This window comes from Cyrtonyx montezumae, unplaced genomic scaffold (genome assembly GCF_038088225.1).
Source record: "Cyrtonyx montezumae isolate F1298 unplaced genomic scaffold, pur_monq_1.0 scaffold_14, whole genome shotgun sequence".
Taxonomy (NCBI): Eukaryota; Metazoa; Chordata; class Aves; order Galliformes; family Odontophoridae; genus Cyrtonyx; species Cyrtonyx montezumae.
The window spans coordinates 15,178,775-15,201,838 of record NW_027071870.1 but is presented as its reverse complement, the minus strand read 5'-3'; the positions used below and the strand labels follow the sequence as shown (position 1 = coordinate 15,201,838).

General features: G+C 39.8%; 1 protein-coding gene across 5 annotated transcripts in view; it reads right to left on the bottom strand.

Annotated features, from left to right (window-relative positions):
• Positions 1–864: 864 nt before the first annotated feature.
• Positions 865–23,064, bottom strand: part of DIP2C (disco interacting protein 2 homolog C) — a 283,812-nt gene continuing 261,612 nt past the window's right edge. For all 5 annotated transcript variants that reach the window (XM_065731518.1, XM_065731519.1, XM_065731520.1 and 2 more), the window contains 5 exons: positions 11,650–11,707; positions 10,862–10,936; positions 9,561–9,735; positions 8,297–8,420; positions 865–4,128 (listed from right to left, as the gene is read on the bottom strand). In XM_065731518.1, the coding sequence (XP_065587590.1) occupies positions 3,876–4,128; positions 8,297–8,420; positions 9,561–9,735; positions 10,862–10,936; positions 11,650–11,707 (685 nt within the window). In that variant the 3' untranslated portion in view covers positions 865–3,875. The remainder of the gene's footprint in view (positions 4,129–8,296; positions 8,421–9,560; positions 9,736–10,861; positions 10,937–11,649; positions 11,708–23,064) is intronic.

Here is a 23,064-nt window from a genome sequence, read left to right as displayed (position 1 = left end):
CAGGCCCTGGGCAACCTGATGCAGCTGTGCATGGCCCTGCTCACCGCTGGGGAGCTGGAATAGATGGCCCTCAGAGGTCCCTTCCAACTGTAAGGGTTCAATCACTGTATGATTCTCCTGAGCTACCTGGCATGTGGCCATCGGAAATTGGATTTTGTACCCTCAGCTTTTCAGAAGGGCAAGCTGAGAAACGTGGACTCTGAATCTCACTCTCTGAAATCCCATTCTGAAGGTGAGGGTAGGTCCAGCCCTGTTGGAAGCTATGAACCAGAGGAGCCCCCAGGTCATGTTATTGTTGGAAAGGGCCGATGGAAACCAGCAGATCACAATTCTCCGTGTTTGTGTGTGGGCAGCCAAAGCTGAACGAGGGGTTGGAGCCCACGTGTGGCACAGCAGCTGCCCGTGGATTTGCACTGGCTGAAGCTCCAGCAGAGATGCAGCACCTGCTCGGCAACTGAAGTGACAGATTCGCGCTGTGCCGGCAGCAAGACCTTGCAACAAAAGTGATGTGACAAATCTGAGGAGTTTTACAGTACTAATGCTTGTTATTGCTTCTCACAAAATGTTACCAAGCTTACAATAATCTTTACACTTTCAGCAAAAATGTGAACAGTATATTTGAATATATTAAAAAGAATTAAAAAAACATTTCACAAAAACATTTGTTGCCATATGAAAGTCTTTCAGCAATAAATGCCCACACCAGTATTTAAACATTGTTAAAAGTATAATGATTTGTACTAATAAATTATGCAACAAGAGAGGTAAACAAAATAAAATTACAGTATAGCTCTCAGTGTTCCTCTGCCGAGCTTATGCAGCTCTGGGAAGCTCAGTTTTAGATGACTAATTAAGAAACTGATATTTTCAGAGCAACAAAAATAAAAGCTTTTATTTGTTCATTTGAATATAAAACAGGCGTTATCACAGATGTACAAAGCGTACTGGTGGTTTAACATACAAGAAGGTTGCTGTCCTTTGCACATAAAAATTTTTGTTTGAAACTGTGATTGGCTGAGTTACATGAATTTCTCTAACCAGTCACCACACTCTATGAAATAACGCTGCTAACATTCAACTGATAAAAGGGACAGTCTTCCCTCGGGTAAAGTGTCAAGCAGGATTAAATATATATAATAAACAAGCACCATGAGGAATCTGCTCCTGTTTGATTAGTTTTGTGTTTCAATGTTCATTGTGTACCCTCTGTTTTGTGCATGTGCATCAAGTTGATTACATGGTTTTGTCTGACTCCAAAAGCACAAGGTCACAAGACAAACATTTTATACATTCTCATGAATGGTTTATCTACAGTACAATTTCTAATACAGAACAATCCTTCTTTATTGCTCAGTCTGATGGTGCTTAAATGTTTCCTGCCTTTTGCTTGCACAACAAAACCAGAAACCCGGTTTCTCATTTCTCTTAACTCAGAATTTAACAACCACAGATGACAGGTTGCAGAAGAGAGCTGTTATTAACTGCGCTTCGCAACTGCATTGCAGTTCTTTTTTGTTGTTTTTTTCTCTACTAATGCAAACTTGGCTTTATGAGGGTTAAAGTGATGCCTTAAATGACAGCTAGATTTGTTTTGCAGTACTGAGATCAGCGGCAGCAGGACTTCACAAGTTAGTTCACACACTGCAATTACGTTTGTAGTCAATGGACATCTCGTCTGAAACCTCACGGCGACTTGCCATCAGGAACAGACTTTACTCTGTTTAAAGGGAGCAGAAAATGAATTTGGCAAAATAGAGGATGGGTCTTCAGAGCATGAATAGGGCTATTCACAGGACAGTGATGTCTGAAATAAAACAAGTGGTAAAGATGCTCTGTACTGTACATGCAGACCGCAACGTCCCTACCTTTTAAAAAGATTTCAGACACCCAGCACTGAGACTTCAGAAGCCAAACAGAACTATTGTTAGCAGGGCTCCATCTCTTGTCCAGCGTTCTGCAAAGGCAGACAAAATACGTACGTCCCTTGGATGTGACACAATCGTGGTTACATTTGCCCTGCAACAATCTTAGTCATGCATATCTGGTAATGAGAGCCAGCACACGGACACCATTTTGGACAATAAGAAAAGCACTCTTGGACTGCAGCTGGTAGATCCCACTCTCCATCACAAACAAGGTCAACTCAGGTACAACCACGCGGAGGAACGGGGAAGTTTTTTAAAAAAAGGGTTGTGGAGTGCAGGGAAGACAACAGAACTGGGGAATCAAACCTGTCCTTTATCCAAAGGTAGTAAAGTGAAGGCAGCTGTGATGCATGTTTTCCTACTCCTCGCCCACTGATGGATGACCTCAGGTCTGAGACCCCGGGACTTCGCTCTTTCAACAGGCAGTTCGGTTCCTCTGATGTGTTAATTGGTTTAGGGACTCGTTAGCAGATGCACGATTCGTGTTGGCTGTAGTGACTGTACACTCCTCTCCCGTTAGGAATAAATTAAAGACCACTGAAACAATCGTTTCACATAAATGTAAACTGGATGCCTTGGCCACCGAGCTACGTGTCCTAGCTGAGAGGCAAACTGATAACTGTGCAAATAACCCCAAAACGTTCCATTATAGCAATAAAAACACCAACTAAAACAATGAAAAAATTGTGCAACAAAGTTCTGCAGCTAGACAACAGTGCTACTCCTCAACCTGCCTTTTCTAAGTCTAACAAGTGTATGCACATGCCAGCACGAATATTTATGGTTGCCTCCATGGCAAAGAAAAAAAAAATTCTTGTAGTGCATTTTTAGTCTTAAATTCATTCACTGCCTTAAAGGCAGCAATAATTCCACTTGCTGGTATCTAGAGGATTCTTTTAGACAGGGATACTCTAGCAATCCAGGATTGCTTTGTTCCAAAAATTTGTGAGTAACATTTGATTATCTACAGTGGGAGACACCATGCAAGTGACAAGTACTGCATTTTAAACTTTAAAATCTTTTTTTTTGTCATTAGTGAATTTATATTTCATATATATATATTTGATGTGATACTATCCACTCAAGATAATACAACACTTTGTTTTTATATTAGCAAACATTTCAAGAGTTTAATATTCTTGAATGTTTCTTCTCTTTTATACTTCTAAAGAGATCAAAATAAATTAAACGTTTTGTACATAATTACAGAAGAAGTAGTTAACTTATTTTATCATCTTTTTTTCGTTTAGTACAAAGATATTTGCAAGTTCGTTGCCGAAATACACCTTATTTATAAATGTCTTCCATTCTAACGCTAACGGCAAAGGCTCTTTGGCCTTCGTGCTCTCAGCGTCTCCGCCAGAAAGCTGCAGATTTCTGATCTAAAGGTGCTACTTTGGGTATTCTCCTCGTACCACGACATCGTTTCCTAAGATGTGGGACCTAAAATGGCTTACGTTAGCAACAGGCCTGTGTTCGTCAGCTTTCTGTATGACACATCGAAGCAAATGAAGAAAACGACTCTTTGTGGTAATCTGCAAATTGTTTTTAAAAGAATCCATTCGGAGGGCAAAATAAAAAGAATTAAAAACAAAAAACAAAACCCTACTTCAGCTTATTAATGTCAAATACAAAGCCACATTTACTCAGAAAGCAGTATTGTCCAATAAACAAAAAAAAAAAAAGAAGAAAAAAAATAGTTTTCAATGGGCTTCTCCAACAAACCAAAGGGCCTCACCCCATAGTCCTTCTTCTCAAAATTTAGTGGTAAAGAAAAAATTTCACATTTCACTTCCTGCCAATCGCGACTGCTTTGAAAAGTCATAATAGAAACAGTTCCATTCTGATGAGTGTCAGCATCTTATCTGCACGTTTGTTTGTTTGTTTTAGTGGACACCAAAAAATTTTATACATCTATAGTAAAGTCCATGGAAGCTTTAAGGTACAAGACTACATGTTGTAGGCCACATAGATGGGATCTAGCTGGTCTGCCAAAAATCCATCTCGTAGGTGCATACGTTGTTTCTCTCCACGGGAGTTGATAGGAATTACACCAATGTCCACCACCACCACCACCCCTACAATAAGGTAGTGCTCCTCCAGGACCACATTGGTGACCAAAGGAACCAGGTCCAAAGCTTCTTGCTCCGATCCATCCAGCTCAACTACAACGACCAATAAATTTGTCCAGGTAAACACAGCGCTGGAAACAAAGAAAAAGAAGTATTAGTTTTTGGGCTTTTTTATCCCACTCCACCTTATTTGCTGCTTGTTTCTACTGTGATGTCTCCTTCTGCGTGCTTAGGTGCAGGACCTAAGTAGCAAGAGAGAAGGTGTGTACGGACAGGGCAGAAAACCAGTCCGATGAGCTCTCTCTTTGACATCACTGCCGCATTAAGATGTGGGCTGCACTTGGCAGAATCTCAAGTCTCATCCTTGCCTGCTGTGTATGGGGACAGCAGGAAGCAGTGCAGCTCCCTCTGAAGCAGTGTGCTGTCACATCAGCGCTGTGCTGGTGGTGAGCAGCGTGTGGGTGGTGGCTTTTCTCTGGGTTTTTCTGAAGAGCAGCCCAGAGGAAGGAAAGGAGCTGAACAGAAAAGATGGGGATACAGCACTGTAAGGAAAACAGGCCTACCTGGAAGATAAACTCTGCCCAGGAAGGGGCTTTTGCTGGGTGCTGTGCCAGCAGGGGACATGCCTTCTGCACTGGGATGGCTGCCCGCCAGGCAGGTCACAGCTCAGTACAGAAAAGCTCTGATTCTTCTGGATCAATTGGTTTATGTAGAAACCATCTGCTTTATTTCAGTTGTGTTTTATTTCTGGTGGCCTTAAAGGGACAGGAGTTTTTACATTCCTTATTAACAGGTGAGATGGTGAAAGAAATATCATTACCACCGGTGTCACTTCTCTGCTGAAAGAATTTTGTATGGCCCCCACATTTTGGCTAAGCTATTGAAACAAACAAATACATTCTGTTTCCTGCTTCTGGGCACCTTTCCTTTGTCCCTCCACCACGGTGGGTGGGAGGGTGCAACACTCTGGTGTGTTCTTCCCTCCATCCCTTTCCCCTCTTCTCAAAATTCTCAAGTGCCTGAAGTCTTATGGGAGGTCAGCAGGACTGAGGATCCACAAAGTGCAGGCTCATTCTGGCACATGGTTAAGACACCAACTGTGGTTATTTCTTGCTGTAACTTTTTCTGTAGCATAAATAATTATATTTTACACTTTAAACTCATATACCAAATCCTGTACTCCAGCCTTCTTTACCTAAAAAAATCAGAGGATAATAGTCCAGAACTCTTGAGCATAGGTATCTGAAAGTTAGAATATATTATGCATATAAGGTAAATTCAAAAAAGAGCTATTTATGCTACGGTCAATGTTTGTCTGAGACAGAAGCACGCTGTTCCAGTCTATTAAAATTCTGCATATCCTTGTATGATGGAAACACATCCTACTTTTTGCCCAAATGTTAGCTATGAAAATGTGACACGTAATAGAATCGATTTTAGGTGAAAAAAACTTACTATTAAAAATACATATTTCATTTTCAGCTCCTGCTCAAGTACAGTTTGATTGAGTTTTTAGGCACCTATGTGCTTACTGATCTGGAAAAGTAATGGGTATTCAAAGTAAGGTTGTTTTTTGACTTAGCACTGCTATTAAATGAATTTCAATTTGTAACTATGCTTTCATATAAGTTCAAGTAAGCTACATCTTAGTTAATATTACATATGTTTTTAACAAAACAGCTTGGGAGGTTTAATTAAAATATTAGATAGCAATTGAAACCATGCCTCGAGCCTACTGTTACTTGTTAGCTAGGAAAGCAATTAATGGAAAGATTCAGTAGCAGGTCCCTAAAACATAGTCTTGGAGAAGCTGGTTTGTCTCAGTTCCAAAGAATCATTCCAAAATCTTCATGAAGCTGCTTTTAATTCCAAGTACCACTGACACTCCTACGAAAATCAATTTAAAACTCATCAATTTAAAACTCATTTCATTTGTCAAGATTCCAGCTCAATGGTGACCACTGAAAATACAAAGAAATATTGTCCTTTACGTTCCCATCAGCTGAGATGGATTTGCACTGGACAGCATGTATCACCTGTATTACCCTTCTAGCCTGATACAACAAGAAAACAAATAAGCAGACAAACATCACACAAACCTAAGCACCATTTTCTCAAGGAATAATGAACTCGCAACCAAGAGGTGTAATGTTGAAACACCAATATTTTGCATTTCTAAAAATACTTTCAAAAATGCTTGGTGCAGTTATACATCACAAAAAGAAAAAAAAAAGACTGTGTGCTTGTTACACACTGAGGCAGAGGAGGTCCAAAGTCATAGATGGTACTGTTAAAACTTCTTAAGAGAAGAGAATAATTTTAAATGAACTTCAAATCAGACTCTCGATAGCAGAAGCTGCACAGCAAGATCATGTATCAGTCATGAACTGCATGCTTTCCTCTGAAGTCTTACATCATAGAGGAGTGTATTTCTTTGAAGCTGAGGCTATTTGTACCATTTGCTGAATGGACACAGTACCTTTTGTTTGCAATAGGCATCGATGGGCTTCAGTTCTTAATGTGCCATTGTAAGTGAAACAACAGTGGACTCCAACAAAACCAAAGGCTCATGTCCCAGCCCAAACAAAAGCACATATACAGAGAGATACTTTACTGGCTATTATTTTGTCAACAAGGGGTGTTTCTCAAAGACAAGAGAAGGATCTGGAGGAGAAGCTGAAAGAAAAGCTGAGTGAGAAGAGACAAAGTCAGGACAAGGACTATGACAGAAAACTCTACACTGGTGACTTTTGTCTCTTTGAAGATCTGTTTTTCTGAAGGACCACTTCAGCTCACCAGTAATTTCTCCTCCTTGAGAAAGAAACAACCCTAACAACTTTCAGTGTTTGCCTTTGAGCAAAGGGTAATAATAGCATCACATAATGCTTTCTGAAATCTTGCTGGTGGTCTAGTAATTATTGGCATGTACTTCTACCTTCTTGAAGAAATCTAACGGCTTTTCTCTTTGATTCTCCCAGCCTACACCAACCCTTGTTGTCCCTATACCACTCAAGATGTGCATGGTAATAGAAGGGAAGCATGGAGAGGGATTCACAAAATGCTGTCAGTGGTCTTGAGAAAAGGAATACGATTTAAGCCTTTTTTACCGCTGAAATCAGTGATGATCAATTCTGCAGTACTGCCCAGGAGTACAAACACATTTCTGGCAGTAGGTACACCTGAACACTCAGACTTTGAATCAGTGGCCATCTATAACAGAGTTTCCCTGAACAGTTTTCCACTCACTGTTGATAAAAATATGAAACATTTGAAAGGAACATTTCACAGCACCCGTTGTGGGTTTTGTACTGGTCTGTACAAGGACCCAGAATCCTCTACCCTTGTCACAGCCAGCACAGCAAGGTGATGATCATGTTGCAGGGAGTCTCTATCAGGTAAAACCCCAGATAGAGTCATCCAAGCAATTAACAGCCTTAATTATATCAGATATTCGAGCAAAAGGCAAGGCATTGTCACTGAAGAAACCAGTATGGTTGCTACACTTCTTTACTGCTCCAGGCCACACCCTATAGCCAAGACTGGAAAGAAAGGAGAGTCACATCCTGTACTGGCAGACTTGCTCTAACTGCTGAGACTGTTGTTTTTGGTTGAAAGGAGAAGGGCTGAGCTGAGGATATCAGATCAAGCCGATACCATTACCTGATTCAATCTTTTGATGCAAAAATAATGAAAAGCAATTTGGTCTCAAGTTGGCCTCATGAAATGATTACCTGCTGTGTGCATTTGATGATGTGATACATTGATACAGACAACATCATTATTAACTCATTGATTTACTGCTTCAATTTCCATTGTGACCTTGATTTGATCACTGCTTGATTTATTAATGACCAATTCAAAAGTAACAGCGCGTTCACTAATAATGTTTATTACTGTGTTCATTTATTTTAAGTGTCTGCTTGCTTACTCCTTCTAATAAGAGAACTCGTAAACCTAGAGATCATACCAAGCTTTTTTTCCTGGTTAGAGCAGGAAACATTCACTGACCTACCTGAGAGCTTTTTGGTTCTCTCAAATTGAAAGATTAATCTTTCACTCATATTTAAAAACACACACCAAAAAATGAACATATTGAATGATCTTAACAGAAAGCAATCCTTCCTGATTAAATTTGCTCATGAAAAGTTTCATCCTAAAGGTGTATTTACCACTGAGTAATAAATCCTGTGACCATCCTGACAGATCATTTCCTGGATCAATTGCAATACCCAAGCAAAACCCCAGATATTATAGATATTCCAGCTTTATATAAGAGCCATAGTGTTACATAACCCTTACCATTCTGTGATGCTCTTGTGTGCTCTAATTACAGAGGTCTCAATATCGATCGGATGATATCTCATCCCTCGTAACTCCATGGCTTCATCTAATGCACCCACAACATAAAGTGCATCATGGCGTTCTGGTAGTAAGGGAAAAAGAATAATTAACGACTCTGCCCTCCCGAACATCAAATTACAAAAATGATCACATTAATAAACAAGGAAAATACACAGAACAGAAACTACCCTTGAATTTCTGATCCCTCCAACTGATTTTTAAACTAGTAATAATTCTGTATTACTGAAATGTAGCAGAAAGCAGAAGAAAGGAATGCAGAAACACTATTCTCATCTGAAGAAGAGAAAGGTATAAGTCTTAACACAAATACAGTGGGACATGTTCCTGTAGTCCTTAAGGTGGATGCAACAAAAGAAAATCATTCTTTTTTTAAGGCAAAGTTCTAAGCAAACAGCAGACTCCTTGTTTCTCTCTCTTTGTTTTCAAAGACTTGACCCTCACAGTATGGAATATGTTGCTCCAACAGCCTTGAGGTCAGCACTGATGCTTTACGGTGTACTACAAAAGTTTTCATCAACTAGAAATATGTGCAGTGTGTTAGATAGCAAATTGCTCGTTAAGACAAATGGCAAGTTTTGAAGAGTAATCCCCTTGTAATATGAATTTTTATTGACTAAAGAAATAAATGAGGCTGAAATTAGACTTTTTAAAAGATATCAGGCTGATAATAAATGCATAAATACATCATCCATAAAGGAAATCATGTTTGCTAATAGACTTAAAAGCAGATAACTGGTTCTTTCTACGTTAACTTGGAAAGCTTCATGGTGGTAATCACAGATCATAGAATGCTTGGATTGAAAGGGACCTTAAAGATCACCCAGTCCCAATCCCCTGCCATGAGCTTGCTGCCACCCATCAGATCAGGCTGCCCAGGGCCCCATCCAGCCTGGCTTGGAATTACCTCCAAGTATGAAGTGTCCTGTTCCACTGCCTCACCACTCTCTGAGCAAAAAAATTCTTCCTAACATCTAACCTAAATTTCCCCTCTTACAGTTTAAAGGCATTCTTCCTTCTCCTATCATTATTAGACTGTGTAATCTTGCTCTTTGTTTTATTTCTGGACTGTCGTAACATGCTTTTTTTGTAGATCTAGTACCTTCACCAACAGAACTTGCCAGATAACACAGGCCAAGAGACACAACCAACAGCATCCAAATTATATGCACAGATTCTTGGCAGATTAGGAGAAATCCCTTACCTCCATTTGCATCTGTAAGCTCTGTTCTTCGCAGGAACCCCAGATAGCCAGTCCGAGCCCAAATAGTTTGTGTGTCTCCAAAGCTGAGTCTTGAATTAAAATGATCTGATTGCAAAGATTCATCTCCATATATGGTGAAGTACCCACTGGCATTGTGAGTGCTGTGAACCCATATCTAAGTTAAAAGCAATTATACTGGTATTAATTAAGGTAGCTTTCCAGAATGAAGCATTATTGAAAATTCTTGCTGCAAATATTTTCATTCATAGCTAATAAATGTAACACGAGATAATGTCTTTTAACACTGTTCCTGACCCACTTGTAGGCACAGTCAAGACCCAAATCTGACCTCAATGAAGTCAAAGTGCAGAGCTAAGCTGTGCTAGTCCAGCACTGGAATGTAGGTAAGCCCCAGACCGGCAACTATGGTTGTTCTGAGCTCTCTGGGCTATGGCAATTCTCAGACACTCTTTTAGACACAGTGCTCTTCCATAGTCCCCCTGAACCTGGTTCAGTGTATTTGGTCCAGCTGGACATCATCCATGAACATGAGACAGACAAACAGATACCTCCCACAGCACCAGCGGAGTGGGAATGGTTACAACGTTAGAAAAGGAGTTTGCATTATTTTAAAGGGAGAGGCCAGGGACCTTCACATATGGAGGGCTCATTTCAGCTAACTCGAGACACCATGGAAGTATTCACAATTTCATAGTGATGAAATCTTAAAAACAAATCTCACAAATCAGACTTCAGTGTTAATTATGACTAAGCAAATCCCTCATTTTGTTAATTAGATCTTTAATTGCTCATTGAAAATAACATTTTACTTTTTTTCTCTCTCTAGAAACTTTTAAATAAACTGGGAATACATATAGCCTTGCTCAACTCAGCTAATGAGAGTACTTCGGTGCACTGAAGCACGATGACTATAAAGAGGATAACATTGAAACCCCTCTAGCTGAAATTAGACTAATCAATAAACTTATTTTTTCATTTAAGTTTTCATCAGAATCAGTCAATCACAAGTGGAAAATGTAGTTAGAGAAAGCAGATTGTTTTCAAATTATTTAATAGACTTGAGTTATTATTAGCATCTATCAAGTACGCCGATAACATTTTTAATTAAGAAACAAGTATCCCGCTACACACTTCATACACGATCAAGGTCTGCATCATTCAAGCTTTTTTAACCTAGCATTTAATAAGATGTATGGTAGGAAACTACTGGCATACACTTTGATAGCTTTATCCCTGTGATTCAGTTCCAAGGATGCAAAGGTGAAGTTTTCATGACTCACCTCACCAAGATGAGAATCTCCTAAGGGTCCCTTAGTTTCTGGATTGGCAATAATGATACGTACTCCAGGCAGGATCTATTGAAAGAACATATGAAGCAATGAGAACAGAGGTACTTACACATCATAAGCTGAATATTCTTCCCCAAACAACCTTCAAAACAAACTAGAAGGCGTCCTTAAAAAGCTGGTGTAGGCAGCACACAATCTCTTAGGAACGAGACACTCGCCAGAGTGCTCCATGTAATGGGCACTCAAACACTGCAGAGGTGGACAGATGCTAAGACCTAAAATAGAACAGGGAGCATCCCCTGGCATGAACATTTGCAAAGATACAATTAGACAGATTCAGATGGGCACGGAGAGTGCCAAGGGCAGATTGTGAGCAGGGGCTGCCTCCATGGCTGAGGGTAGCGGCTCCATCCTCCAGGCTGTGTGTCCTGCACAGAGCTGAGTGTAGCACCAATATCTGCATGTTTCACTGCTGGGCCCCTCAGCCTGTGCCCATTGAGGTGCTGCACCCCTCTGCCAATGAACAGAGGCCCCCAAGTAAGACGTTGACGCTGAGACTTTGCTGAAGGCACATCTGTGGTCCGTCTGTAGGATGGGATGCAGCTTCTGAGCAGTGAGTCAGGTCCTGCCACTGGGACTCCAGCAGCAAAGAAAGGCCTCTGGCCTGTGCTGCTGATAAAGCCTTTGAGCGCTGCAATAGCTTGAAATGTGAACAGAAATGAAATGCACAGAAAATATTTACTATAAAGGAGATGTTTAAATCTTCTCTCTGTACTTACTTTTCCTGACTCCATGAGGGGCAAACTGTGTGGAGATCCTCTTTCTACTAAACGAACTCTGTAAAATACATGTAAAAATAATACAGATAATAGATGGTTGTGTTTATTTGCTTTCCATTGATATTTATCTCTAAAGGGAATGGTTGATGGTCACAGAGATTAATGCTATTTTTGGAACAGATGAAGCTTATATCCTCCAGAACATTCTGAGGCCCAACACTTAATTTTTGGCAAGACGTACAGCTTGGAAAATAATAAAAAAAAGATGGCTATGAACATTTTCTTAAATACTAAATTCTTCAAACGTAACTGGTGCCTCTTTATTTATTTTGACAGACTTTTGTAAATGGAATTCCTAGCACAAAATTACTCCCAACAAAAGGGATCTAAAACAATGATTTTCCACAAGAACATCGTAAATGTCAGGGCACAGAAACAAAAACATGTGAGCTGAGTGAGCAACCACATTCCGTGAGCGGGTAATAGTTGAAATCAAAGTCATCTCTAAAGAGCCCGTAACCAGAACTCAGCATGAAATCTGCCTTAGCAATCTTCTGATTATTTTCAATGGACAATGTTTGATAAACATTTTAGTAACAAACAAAAAAAATCATCAAATGAAAAATGCTGTTGCTGTTGAGGTCAGACCCTTACTGATGCGACACTCTGGTCTGCTCTCTTCCTTTCTTAGATAACTCATTTTCCCACTGAAGGAACAGCAATGGCAGCTCTCCTGGAGAGGCATGATGGTCTGGAAGGAAATTTCTGATTTAATATTAGAAAGAGACTCTGAAGTCCTAAAATGGCTGATCAGCTCAGCCAGTAGACAGGGAAGAAATTTCGGGTAACATCCAGGCATTCCTGTATCCTAAGTGAGATACCTTAAAAGCTGTAGCAGAACCATGAAAAACTTAAACTTCCCACTTTTGCAAATTTTCATAACCCACACAACTGATCTAAATCTGTTCTTCCATCAGACAAGCAGTTCTTACCCCTTTCCTTCCATCAACTGCCCCATTATAAAGAAAAGAACACTGAGATATCAAAAAATAATCTTCTAACAGAATTGTCGATACAAGAGAGGGCACAAGAAGGCATAATGAAGTATGTGGAAAACTGCATCCAGTTAAAGTGGTCACAGAACTGCAGTTAGTTAGGAGCTGTCACGAGAAATCTTTTCTGGACTTTTCTGACACCTTTTTATATACAGAGCACAGCAGAGCTCAGTCTGGGGAGGGAGAGATGAGACACAGAGAGACCTCAGCTAAACGTCCCTTGGGGAAGAACAAAGCTTAGGCAATTTCTAGCCCCTACACATTAAAGGAGATGGAAAAAGATCTTCCCTTCTTTTTGTACTATTTCTTTGCTCCAGAAATTATCTATAAAAGCTGGGACTGTCAAGGTCATGGCAGGAACAGCGAATAGTTTAATCTGCCGTTCTGGGGAGTCTCTCAGCCTTGATGGATGGGGCAGGGCTGAGCCCTTAGGCACGGCAGAGCAGTGTTAACAGCTTCTCACACTAACAGCAAGAGATACAACCCAAGTTTCCAGCAATTTCAGAGCTCTTTTCCAAGCAATTTTATTTTATCACCCTCTTAAACCTCTAGTGTGTTACATGCACATGTGCAAGTACTCATGTTGCCTGCAACAGCTGAAAAGCAGCAGAGCCACCACCAGCACCACAATAAGAGCACTGAAGCTGCAGCATCCAGGTGTTCCATGAGGGATACAGATGTGGGCCAGCAGAACCTCAGGAGCTTCACTGTAACGTGTATCGGAATGGCTAAAGTCATGCTGCCCCATAACAGACATGCCTGCATATGCCACACTTGAACTGCAGCTCCAACAGCAAGTCTAAGCAGACATAATTAGGAGTATGCAGCAAGTGGTTTAAAAATAACTGCATGTTGCAAGAAGCAGTTGTTAATTAATACCTCTATTTCTGCCTATTTATATATAACTCTGCTCTGTAAAATCTGTATTCATTTAGAAACAGAAAATGCCTTTAAGCGAGCTCTTCCACACAGTTGACATCTCTGAGTTTCATTGTGCACTTGCAGACAGGTAGCTGCTCTTAGGAGAAGCAGTCATCATCTCACACCCATGGTATCTCCTTTTAGCAGTGACTTCATCAATTATCTACCAGTATTTGTCAACTTAGTTTGATTTTTAAAGAGACTATTAAAAAAACTCCAGCCATGTATAGAGGTGAGAAAGATGGTGTGACAAAAGGTAGCAAGCACCTTATTTGAATTTGAGATTGGTATAAAAATAATTTCATTTCGATAACAAAACCACTCTGGGGCAGGAGAAGTATACATCAGAGCTGTTCAGTTCTGTGAGGATTCCACTGCCCTTCACTCCTTTTCTGCTTCAGAACATGCCTCAGAAAGGCTGCTGTGTTCCATGCCTAGTGGGAACTGCACATATTAAAGCTCAGAAATCACATAAAATAAAGCTATATATTAAATAGTCATTGAAGTGACTCCTGAAAATGAATTAACATTCATAATTCTGACCACCTCCTTCCCTTGTCCTTTCCAGCAGCTGTGCCCCCCTCCTGCCTTGCTGTTAGTATTAGCGCATTTTTCTAGCTCCCTTCTCCACTTATTTCCTTTAATCTCCTCTGAATTTTAGCACACAAAGATCCAGAAGGTGCAATTTCTCAGTTTCCAGTTCTGTTAAAACTCCCCCACGACGTGCTTTCCTCCTCACATCCCTACAGAAATATCACAGCAGTGCACTAAACATAGCAACTCTGCATTTTGGGAAGGTTTTCTGCTAGGGCTCTTAACAGAGCTCAGAAACTTAAGACTCCACGTCAAAAACTTTTGACTAAGCTTGCAATGCATTTGGGAGCATGCTGTTAAACCTCTAACATCTCTGAAATAATAAGATATTTTGCCACAGAGAGATTAAGAAAAAAATAGAAGTGCAACATTAGATTCTGATGTTACCATCTCCTATGTGCATACTTAATTTTAAGTGCATAACAGTCTTACTAACTCTACAGGGACTAGTATTGCGAATAAATTATGGACATTATGCAATAACTTTTAAATGAGTTTTACTCCGTCTCGTCATAAAATAATTCAATTGTTCTCACTGCTCCACCAGGAGATTTCCATTTTCCACTGACAAATGCAGGCAGCACACGTGGCCGAGACCTTCTGTACCTTCCCTTCCTTTGCCAGCAGCTCCAGATGTGGGCTGGCAGCAGTGGGCAGAGCCCAGTGAGCATCACAACTGTGATAAATGCTGAGAAATTCCACCCCTGGATCACACCACTGATGCTGGCTGGGGAATCACAGCTCCTTCTGACTAAGTTTCTCAAAGTAGGAACTTCACAAATAATCGTAATGTGCTTCCAGTCATCAGAGCTGCAGGAAGTGCAAGTTCCTTTTCTTTGCAGTACTCCACTATTTCTTTGCTGGGAGGAAAAACAAGTCTCTCACAGAGTGAGTGCAGAGCCCTCCTGCTGCCTTCTGTTGACTTCAAGTCATGCTGGGAAGGGCAGGGAGAGCATGGCAGTAGCACCAGGCTGGGCAAAGAGCCTGGAAATCAAGTGGGTGGGATCAAAGCAGTGCCCTTGGGCGTGAAAGCTATTTTTGCACCTTCTGGTGGTTTGCAGCCAAGCTGAGAGGAAAAACAGAAATGAGTGACCGAATGTAGGGAAAACATGGAGCTTCTCTCCCACCAAAACATCTCACTGGGTGGAGAAGAGAAGATGTTTAGGAATCCTTGTACTGTTATGAAGCTATGAGCAATGATGATGTGCAAGGAATCTGCAGTATTTCTACAGTAGGGCATGGGAGAGTATCATTTTTAACATTTTCTTCTTCAGTTTCTAAGAATCAGTGTTTTTTTCTTAAGAAAAGATCTTAAACTGGTGCTCTGCAGTTGAGAAAGCTGCTTACATTTCAAAGCCTGCCTAATGGGATTTAATAGGAAATGTAGTAAAAACAACACTAAGTGCGTAAGTTCTTTTTCTCATTACAATTTAATACAGTGGATATATTGATTTTATCTCCTTTGAATCAAACTCTTACGATGGAAAAGCAGGACTGAAATCTCTTCTTCAGAATGAAAACTGGCAAGCTACAACCAACCAGCACTGTAGTGAGTAATGAAGGTGATACTGAAATATGGTAATGATGCCTTTCTGCCCAACTGTTCACATGGAGTTGCTGATTATGTTGAGGTTCCTTTACCTCCGAAATATATTCCACAGTTAGCTGGTATTCTCACTAATCAAATTGTTTGTCAGCAGAGCTATTAAATATTGTTTGGGGAATCTGAAGGGCCTGGAACATGCATAGTGGCAATAACCAATGTTATGATGCAAAGATTGGGAAAGCCTTCAAACACAGCTGTGTTGTTGCACTGGGAAAGACTCTGGGCTCTGAGATTCTAATAGAGATGGAAAGAAGCTATTAGGTCATTCAAGTCTTTCTTCCTGCCAAAAAAGGCTTACTCCCTGCAGTGCACTTTGAATGCTTTGTCTACTCCTGTTACAGCATTTCAAATGATGGGGCTTCTTCTACTTCCCTTCAGAATTAATTTCTCAACTAAATGTATTTCATTGTCTTTTTACTGTCCTGTTAGGCAGGAATTTTTCTTAGCTTCCTCTTATTAGTTCTAACTACCTCCCCAGATTAAAAAAATGTTTCCCCTTTTCTTGCTAAATATATTTCAGGTAAAGACTTTGGCTTCTACCTAACACCACTTTGGTAAATTCTCACACCTTGAATTTTTATCTTTCCTTTACAGCCATTCCCATGAACTGAGCCTCATACCTGCCATCTATCCCCAAGCCAGTGTGCAAAGCATCCTCTGCAGTCAGCCAGGTTGTACACCAAAGCATCTTCCATCACTGAGCTCTCTTTCCCTACCAACACTTTATTACTCTTCCTCCTGCCTTGAGCTTTGCAGTCACATCAGCATGGAAGTCCACCTTTTTCGTTTCTTAAATGTTACCTACTCTGTAAGAATGGTTAAGTTTTTCAGTAGCTGATTTTTCACACTTGAAAAACTTCAGCAACAAAAACTACAGAAAACCAGACACGATGTGATGTAAGTACAGTCTAACATATACTGAAAATACACTGAAAATATAAAAATATCAATGCATATCTCCTAAGTCCTCCCCTTAGCCAAAACTGTTCTGTGGCAGAAGATACGATGGGAGACCTTAGATTTATTTCAGCCTTACGATTTCTTGCTGATTATCATCTTACATTACAACTTGAACTTGTGGGAAAAAAAGTGGATATTTTCTTCTCATTTAAGAAATATGTTTTGAAAATTGTTGTGTATTAAGCTGGAACAAAGAGGTGAACAATTAACATAAGTCATGAACTGACTGGAAAAAAAACATCATGAGTAAAACTTCAAAAGTTAGTTAAAGCAGGGTGCTTTGACCATCTCATCTTTTTTCTCAAGCTGTAAAGATCTGTCAAAATTGACACTTCCAATTTCAACAAAATGTACTTTTATGGTGAATTTCGTTATAAATGTTAACCAAAATCTAATTTAAAGCCATTTAACATCTGAGGTATGTAGTTCTGTGTAGCTGTATTCTATAAACTGGTGACTCCCAGTTATGACTGAAATAGGCAGGAACTCTCCAATGCCATGAGCCACCACCACCTGTAACATCTCTCGCACATATACCATGACTGAAAAAACTCTGAAGCTCAAAACTTTCAGAACACCTTCTCTTTACTCAAACAATAAAATTTCTGCACATAAACTATTCTGGAATTTACAAGTCAGCGAGCTCATTGTACCCTAAAACTGAAATATTGATCAATGAAGACCATCTGACACTTTCCTGTTCAACCTACAGCAGGGAACTCGCTTTTAGTGGAGGAGTTGGACTTCATGATCTCCAGAGATCTTTTCCAACCCCTATGATTCTATGATAAGCTTCAAGGTAAAGTTCCCAGTTAAAATTGACAGAAAATGACATAGGTGAACACTCTGACTTAAGGGAAAATCTAGATTATCAAGAAGACTTTCTGTGCACCATTCTGGTTTCCTCAAAGTAGTTCTCATCATATAACAAATTAAGATAATGGATAGAGACAACTGAGACTGAAATAGGGAATTTTTGGATCAAGGCAAATTTTAGCCAACAAAATGAACAACCTTGAAATCTACTGTATGTCTAGGATGTATTTTAATCCCACTAATTCTATTACCAATAAGTTCAGTTAGAGAATTAGCACAAAATCACTTCCTTTAATGTAAAGACTTGCTTCACTATAAATCTAAATTATGTTTCATGTCCCAGTTCCCTGAGGTCAAAAGCAAACAGCTTCCTATCCTGAAGGTGGCTGGATAAAGGAGCAGAAGAGGTTACATAAAGGTTTAAAACAATGCAGAAAGTTGTAAAGGAATGAAAATGAGCCATGAGCTCAGGTTTAGGAAATGGATATTCAAAGCTTCAGAGAATTAAAAAAGTAATTTTGTCATAAATAGCTGTGGGCAAGTGTAAAAATAAATTCCATTTTTATTTCTGTTTTCCTCTTAAAAGTACTGCATGACGTTCAGCCTTCATTATATGTGCACCACATTCATCACATTCAATTTGTTTAGCTCTGTGTAAAGTCTAATATGTGAGTACTTCAGGTGGTCTGGGACTCCAGGGAACCCAGTCTGCCCCCCGGCCCTATCTCACACTTGCCATGTCCCATCAGAAACAGCATCTCATTTCTCTGAGCTTCAGGTTTGTATCTGTAAGAACAGGCATAGTGTTGCTTTCAGCCTTCAGCTTTTTACTTAGATTACAAACCTTCCAGGACACATTGTGTATTGCTAATTGTTTCTACAGCACTTTTCATAACCACAGTTGTGAGCTGATGACTGTTTAATATAACATATTTTTTCTATTTTGTAATCCTTTATCTTCACTGTTCTAATTGAGAAAAAGAGACTCCACGCATAGGGAAAACTTCCATTATAATGAATTTGAAATGTGACATTCTTTTCATGGCATAGAGTTACCCTATTTGTTATTAACAAATGATGGAATATTCATGTTCTAATTGACACAATATTTTGAAAGGTGAAAGTTCTGAAATCAAGTCCTCCTTGGTAAGTTTCCTTACGGTGCTTCAAGCTTCCAATTCCACATCACCAGCTGATGCATGCGGCAAGTACTCCGCATTATTAGAGAAGAACTTGGAGGAGTTCCCTCTCCCTACCAACCAGCAGAGACATTTCCTGTGCACGGAGAAGTTCAACATATGGACATTCATTCAGTGGAATTAAAACCACAGATGGACTGAAAGAAAGAGAGGCTTTGCTGAAAGAAAGCTCAGTAGGCTGCAGAGCCCTGGATGTTGAAGCCAGTCACCGAGAAGGGACCATCCTTGTCACAGGAGACTTAAAGGGAACCCTGGATGAGCTTCACACATCTCTCCGTGTAAATAAACTCATCTTCTGCATAAAGATGCTTATAATACATAGAAACTTCAGAAGAATATGCAAGGCTTGAAGCAGTATATTAAGAGCCATTGAATACTGCTACTTGAAAGAATATTGCATCTCTAACAAAGTTAGAGAGGAATCCTTATATAAATATAGGATGCTTTTCTGAGCTCTTTTTGTCACACTTGAATTACTCAGAATTCACACAGCCACAGAGTCTGCTGACAATCTGAGCCCAGTGACTGCCTGAGGCTGGGGGACTGCAGTGGGTCACAGAGGTGGAAGCCCGTTTCCCAGGGGTAGGCACCAGCACATCACCCACTGCTGAATTATTTATGGCAAGGAACTGTCAGTGAGTGGGAGAGCAAAAGCTCCATCCTCCTGTGAAGGATGGCAAGGGAAGGAGAAGGAAAACACAGATGGAAAGCACTTCAGGAGATATATATCTTACATACATCTCCTAGAGCACATGGCAGTGAGGTCTGCAGAACATACAATGGCTTGCTCCAAATTTCACAAATGTTCATTACATATTTTTACACATTTTTCCTTCCAACTCACGTGTTCCAATTGTGCAGTGTGCTCTAAGGTAGCAGTATGGAAAGCAGCACGTTTTCCTCAACTACCAAAGCAGTCTCTGCTCACTGTTTAGTCCTCCATTAGTATAAAAAATCTTCCACAGAATGGTGACCTGCCACCTTGCTTTGCCTGTTCCCATCTTCTGTAAGGAACAAGGATGCCAACAGAAGCTCAGTATGCTGAAATGGGTAATGCATTTTTTTTTTAAAACATCAGATTTCTTGGGGAATAAAAAGGTTGGAGTGTTTTAATAAGCTGGGATGTTACTTGAAAACTAATAAACGGTTCGCAAAAACAAAACTTGAACCATTTTCCACCTGGTTCTATTATTAATGTTTGGAGAATGACATGCAAATGGCATTTGCAAATAACTGAGTAAATGTACAACTGCAGCACACCTACTTTCCTGGAAAGCTAAGGCTTCTGTCTTCCTTTTGTCTTGGTACAGTCACGCATGTCTTACAGTATTCACTAACTCCCCCAGGGAAATCTAACTGGAATTTCTCAGTTTATAGTTAAGGTATAAACCACATCCTCTTTCAAAAGCCACCACTTGCTCCGGCTCTTATTGTCCCATTCCACTAAACTCAACGTTCTGTTCCCTCGATGAAGACTTTATCAAAGAAATACAGACATTTCAAGGGAGGAAATAACCCCAGAGCTAGTAATCCATCCGTAGAGAGTGCAGAAATAGCTTTGTAAGAGTCCCATTCTCCACATAATTAAGTCTGTCTGTCTGATTAGGACAAGAGTGGGTGAGTTCCCATCTGAAAGCTATGGGATGTTTGTCCCTTTCTCCTGCCCTACAACAGAATTTGGTTTGTGCCTGGAAATGTATGGCATCTTTAAAAGCCCTTGACATCTGTATATTTACAATTTTTGTTACAACTCTGGATCTTCTCATATAAACAGTGCAATCCCTTAGACAGTGTTCTAAACAGTTTGCTCCCCTTCAGCTCCCCAGGTCATCAGCTGTTCTCCAAATCACAGCAGAGGGTTGCAGGCAGCAACACTTCCCCCAGAGCAGGCACACCAGGACTTCACCTCCAAATCAGAAGTTGAAGTTTTGTTATTAAACTCATCATGCAGAATGAACACTTCTTTTTGAGAGATTTGTTTGCTATAGGTCAGAAATACTGCCAATGGGATTTTGGGGACAGAAATAAACTTTAACGCCTCTAAAATGACAAGGCTGGATTTTCACCTGAGGGAACATGAAGAACAAGCAGGTTTTTGCCAGTACTGTAACAGCTTAAACTTGGTAATGAGATTCTACAAGATAATGGGCACAATACCTCAATCCATACACTTCTACAAAGAATCCTCAAAACTAAACTGCATCACAACTTAGCCTAATTAAAACATAGAGGGAGTCAGGCTTTATTTTAAGGACCTCAACACTTTTTCCACTCACAGTGGAGTTAACTTCTCTGTTGATTTTATAGGCATGAAAGGCTTTTCATTCCTCCCAGAAAATTTGTCCCTGGGATAACAGAAAAATAACCAAACAGCTCCAGCAAAGGATCATCTAAAAAGAAGCACAAATAACGTGTGAAACTTGGAAGAAAAGCAGCCTGTACCAGTTGACCCTCAGAGCTCAGGATGACCGCAGCAGCACTGCTGGAGGTGGCACCTGACACAACACAATTTGTAAAAGAGCTTACTGCTTAAATGCACTGGTGTTATTTTGAGGCTGGTGATTTGTCAGGTCACTGTTTGGAACAGCTCCCCAGGTAGGTAGGTACCCAGCACTTCCAAACTCAACCAACTCCACACGCTGCACCTACCGAATCTTGCAAAAAAAGTGACCATGTCACTTCAGAATCCCACACAGAGTGAATAATTGAGGACTGGCATTTTCTGCAGCCTACAAGTGGATTCTGTGCACTGTAACCTACAAGAGTGGGCAAGAGCACTACCCCCCAGAGCATGAGGGAGCAGTTATCAAAGTTTCTTTTTGTCAACCATTGGTAAATTGCTTTCAAGTATGGTTAATCAATTAATGCTTCACAAAAGGTAACTATTTTATTGTCACTTGTCATTAGCATGGCTTTTTCTGACATGTTTCCCCCCAGTCTATTTTCTCTTGATGCAACCATAAAATGTTATCCTCCGTGCTGTGACTGTGCTGCAGTGTGCTGCTGTGGCTGTAGCTTAGATAATAATTTCCCTAAGTAGTTCTTTTGTCTGGTAACCCTGCAATGAGAGTACTTTTCAAGGGAGATGGAAAAGAAGCATTCAAGAACTAGAAAAAACTCCTGTGGTTTTGTTTCTTGGTATTACTCAAAGAAATGTACACACAACACGGAAGTTTCAATACAATATGGTGCAGAATGATAAACCATTGACAGCTAGGATAAAAGGCTATTTTTCTTCTCCTGCACAGAGTCTGAACTGCTGGAATATACTGAAATGAAGCCAAAGCCTTCACTGATTCCTTCTGACAGAGTCTGCATTTGAAAGTGGGCTCAGTATATAAACAATCTATAATAATAAATCCTAAGTAACTGTTTTCACATCCCTCTGAAACTCCATCACTGTTCTCTTATTTTCTTGGGGAACAGAGCTCTAACTGTCATTCTCAGAAATGATCATTGTCAAAGGAACAGTTTTTCCCAATGAGGCTAATAAAGTTCAGAGCTCTCTGAATATCTCAAAGTCCAACATGAAAAATCAGATTTAGCACAACATACAAATAGCTTCCTAGGAAATTAAGTCTACTAATGGATCTAAACATATACAAAGACCAGTTCTTTTTAGTTTTGAAGAGATTTGGTAATTTATATCATGCCACAGAGATGTCAGAGACCACATAAATAGACAAGACACCTTTTTTTAAAGATCCACTAACTGCTCATTTAATGAATACAGAGGGAAATCTGAATAAAATAATTAATTCCAGTGATGGAATGGGAACATTTTAGTGAAATATCTTTGATATCACGTCATACCATAAGTAACTGCCAGAATAAAAAATGAACCTAAATACATCCTATTGTTTCTACCTGGTGATGTCCTATAACTGGATTTGGCTCCCTGTTTGGCACCAGCTGTCTTTGCCACTGAGCTTGTGAAAAACTATCAAAGTTATCTCATTATCTCAAAGGAAAATGTAGCAATCCAGAAAAGGGTTTGATAGATTCAATTCTTCATTTATTTGACTGTACTGAAAAAAGAAAGAAAGAAAAGAAAGAAAAGAAAGAAAAGAAAGAAAAGAAAGAAGAAAGAAAGAAAGAAAGAAAGAAAGAAAGAGAGAGAGAGAGAGAGAGAGAGAGAGAGAGAAAGAAAGAAAGAAAGAAAGAAAGAAAGAAAGAAAGAAAGAAAGAAAGAAAGAAAGAAAGAAAGAAAGAAAGAAAGAAAGAAAGAAAGAAAGAAAGAAAGAAAGAAAGAAAGAAAGAAAGA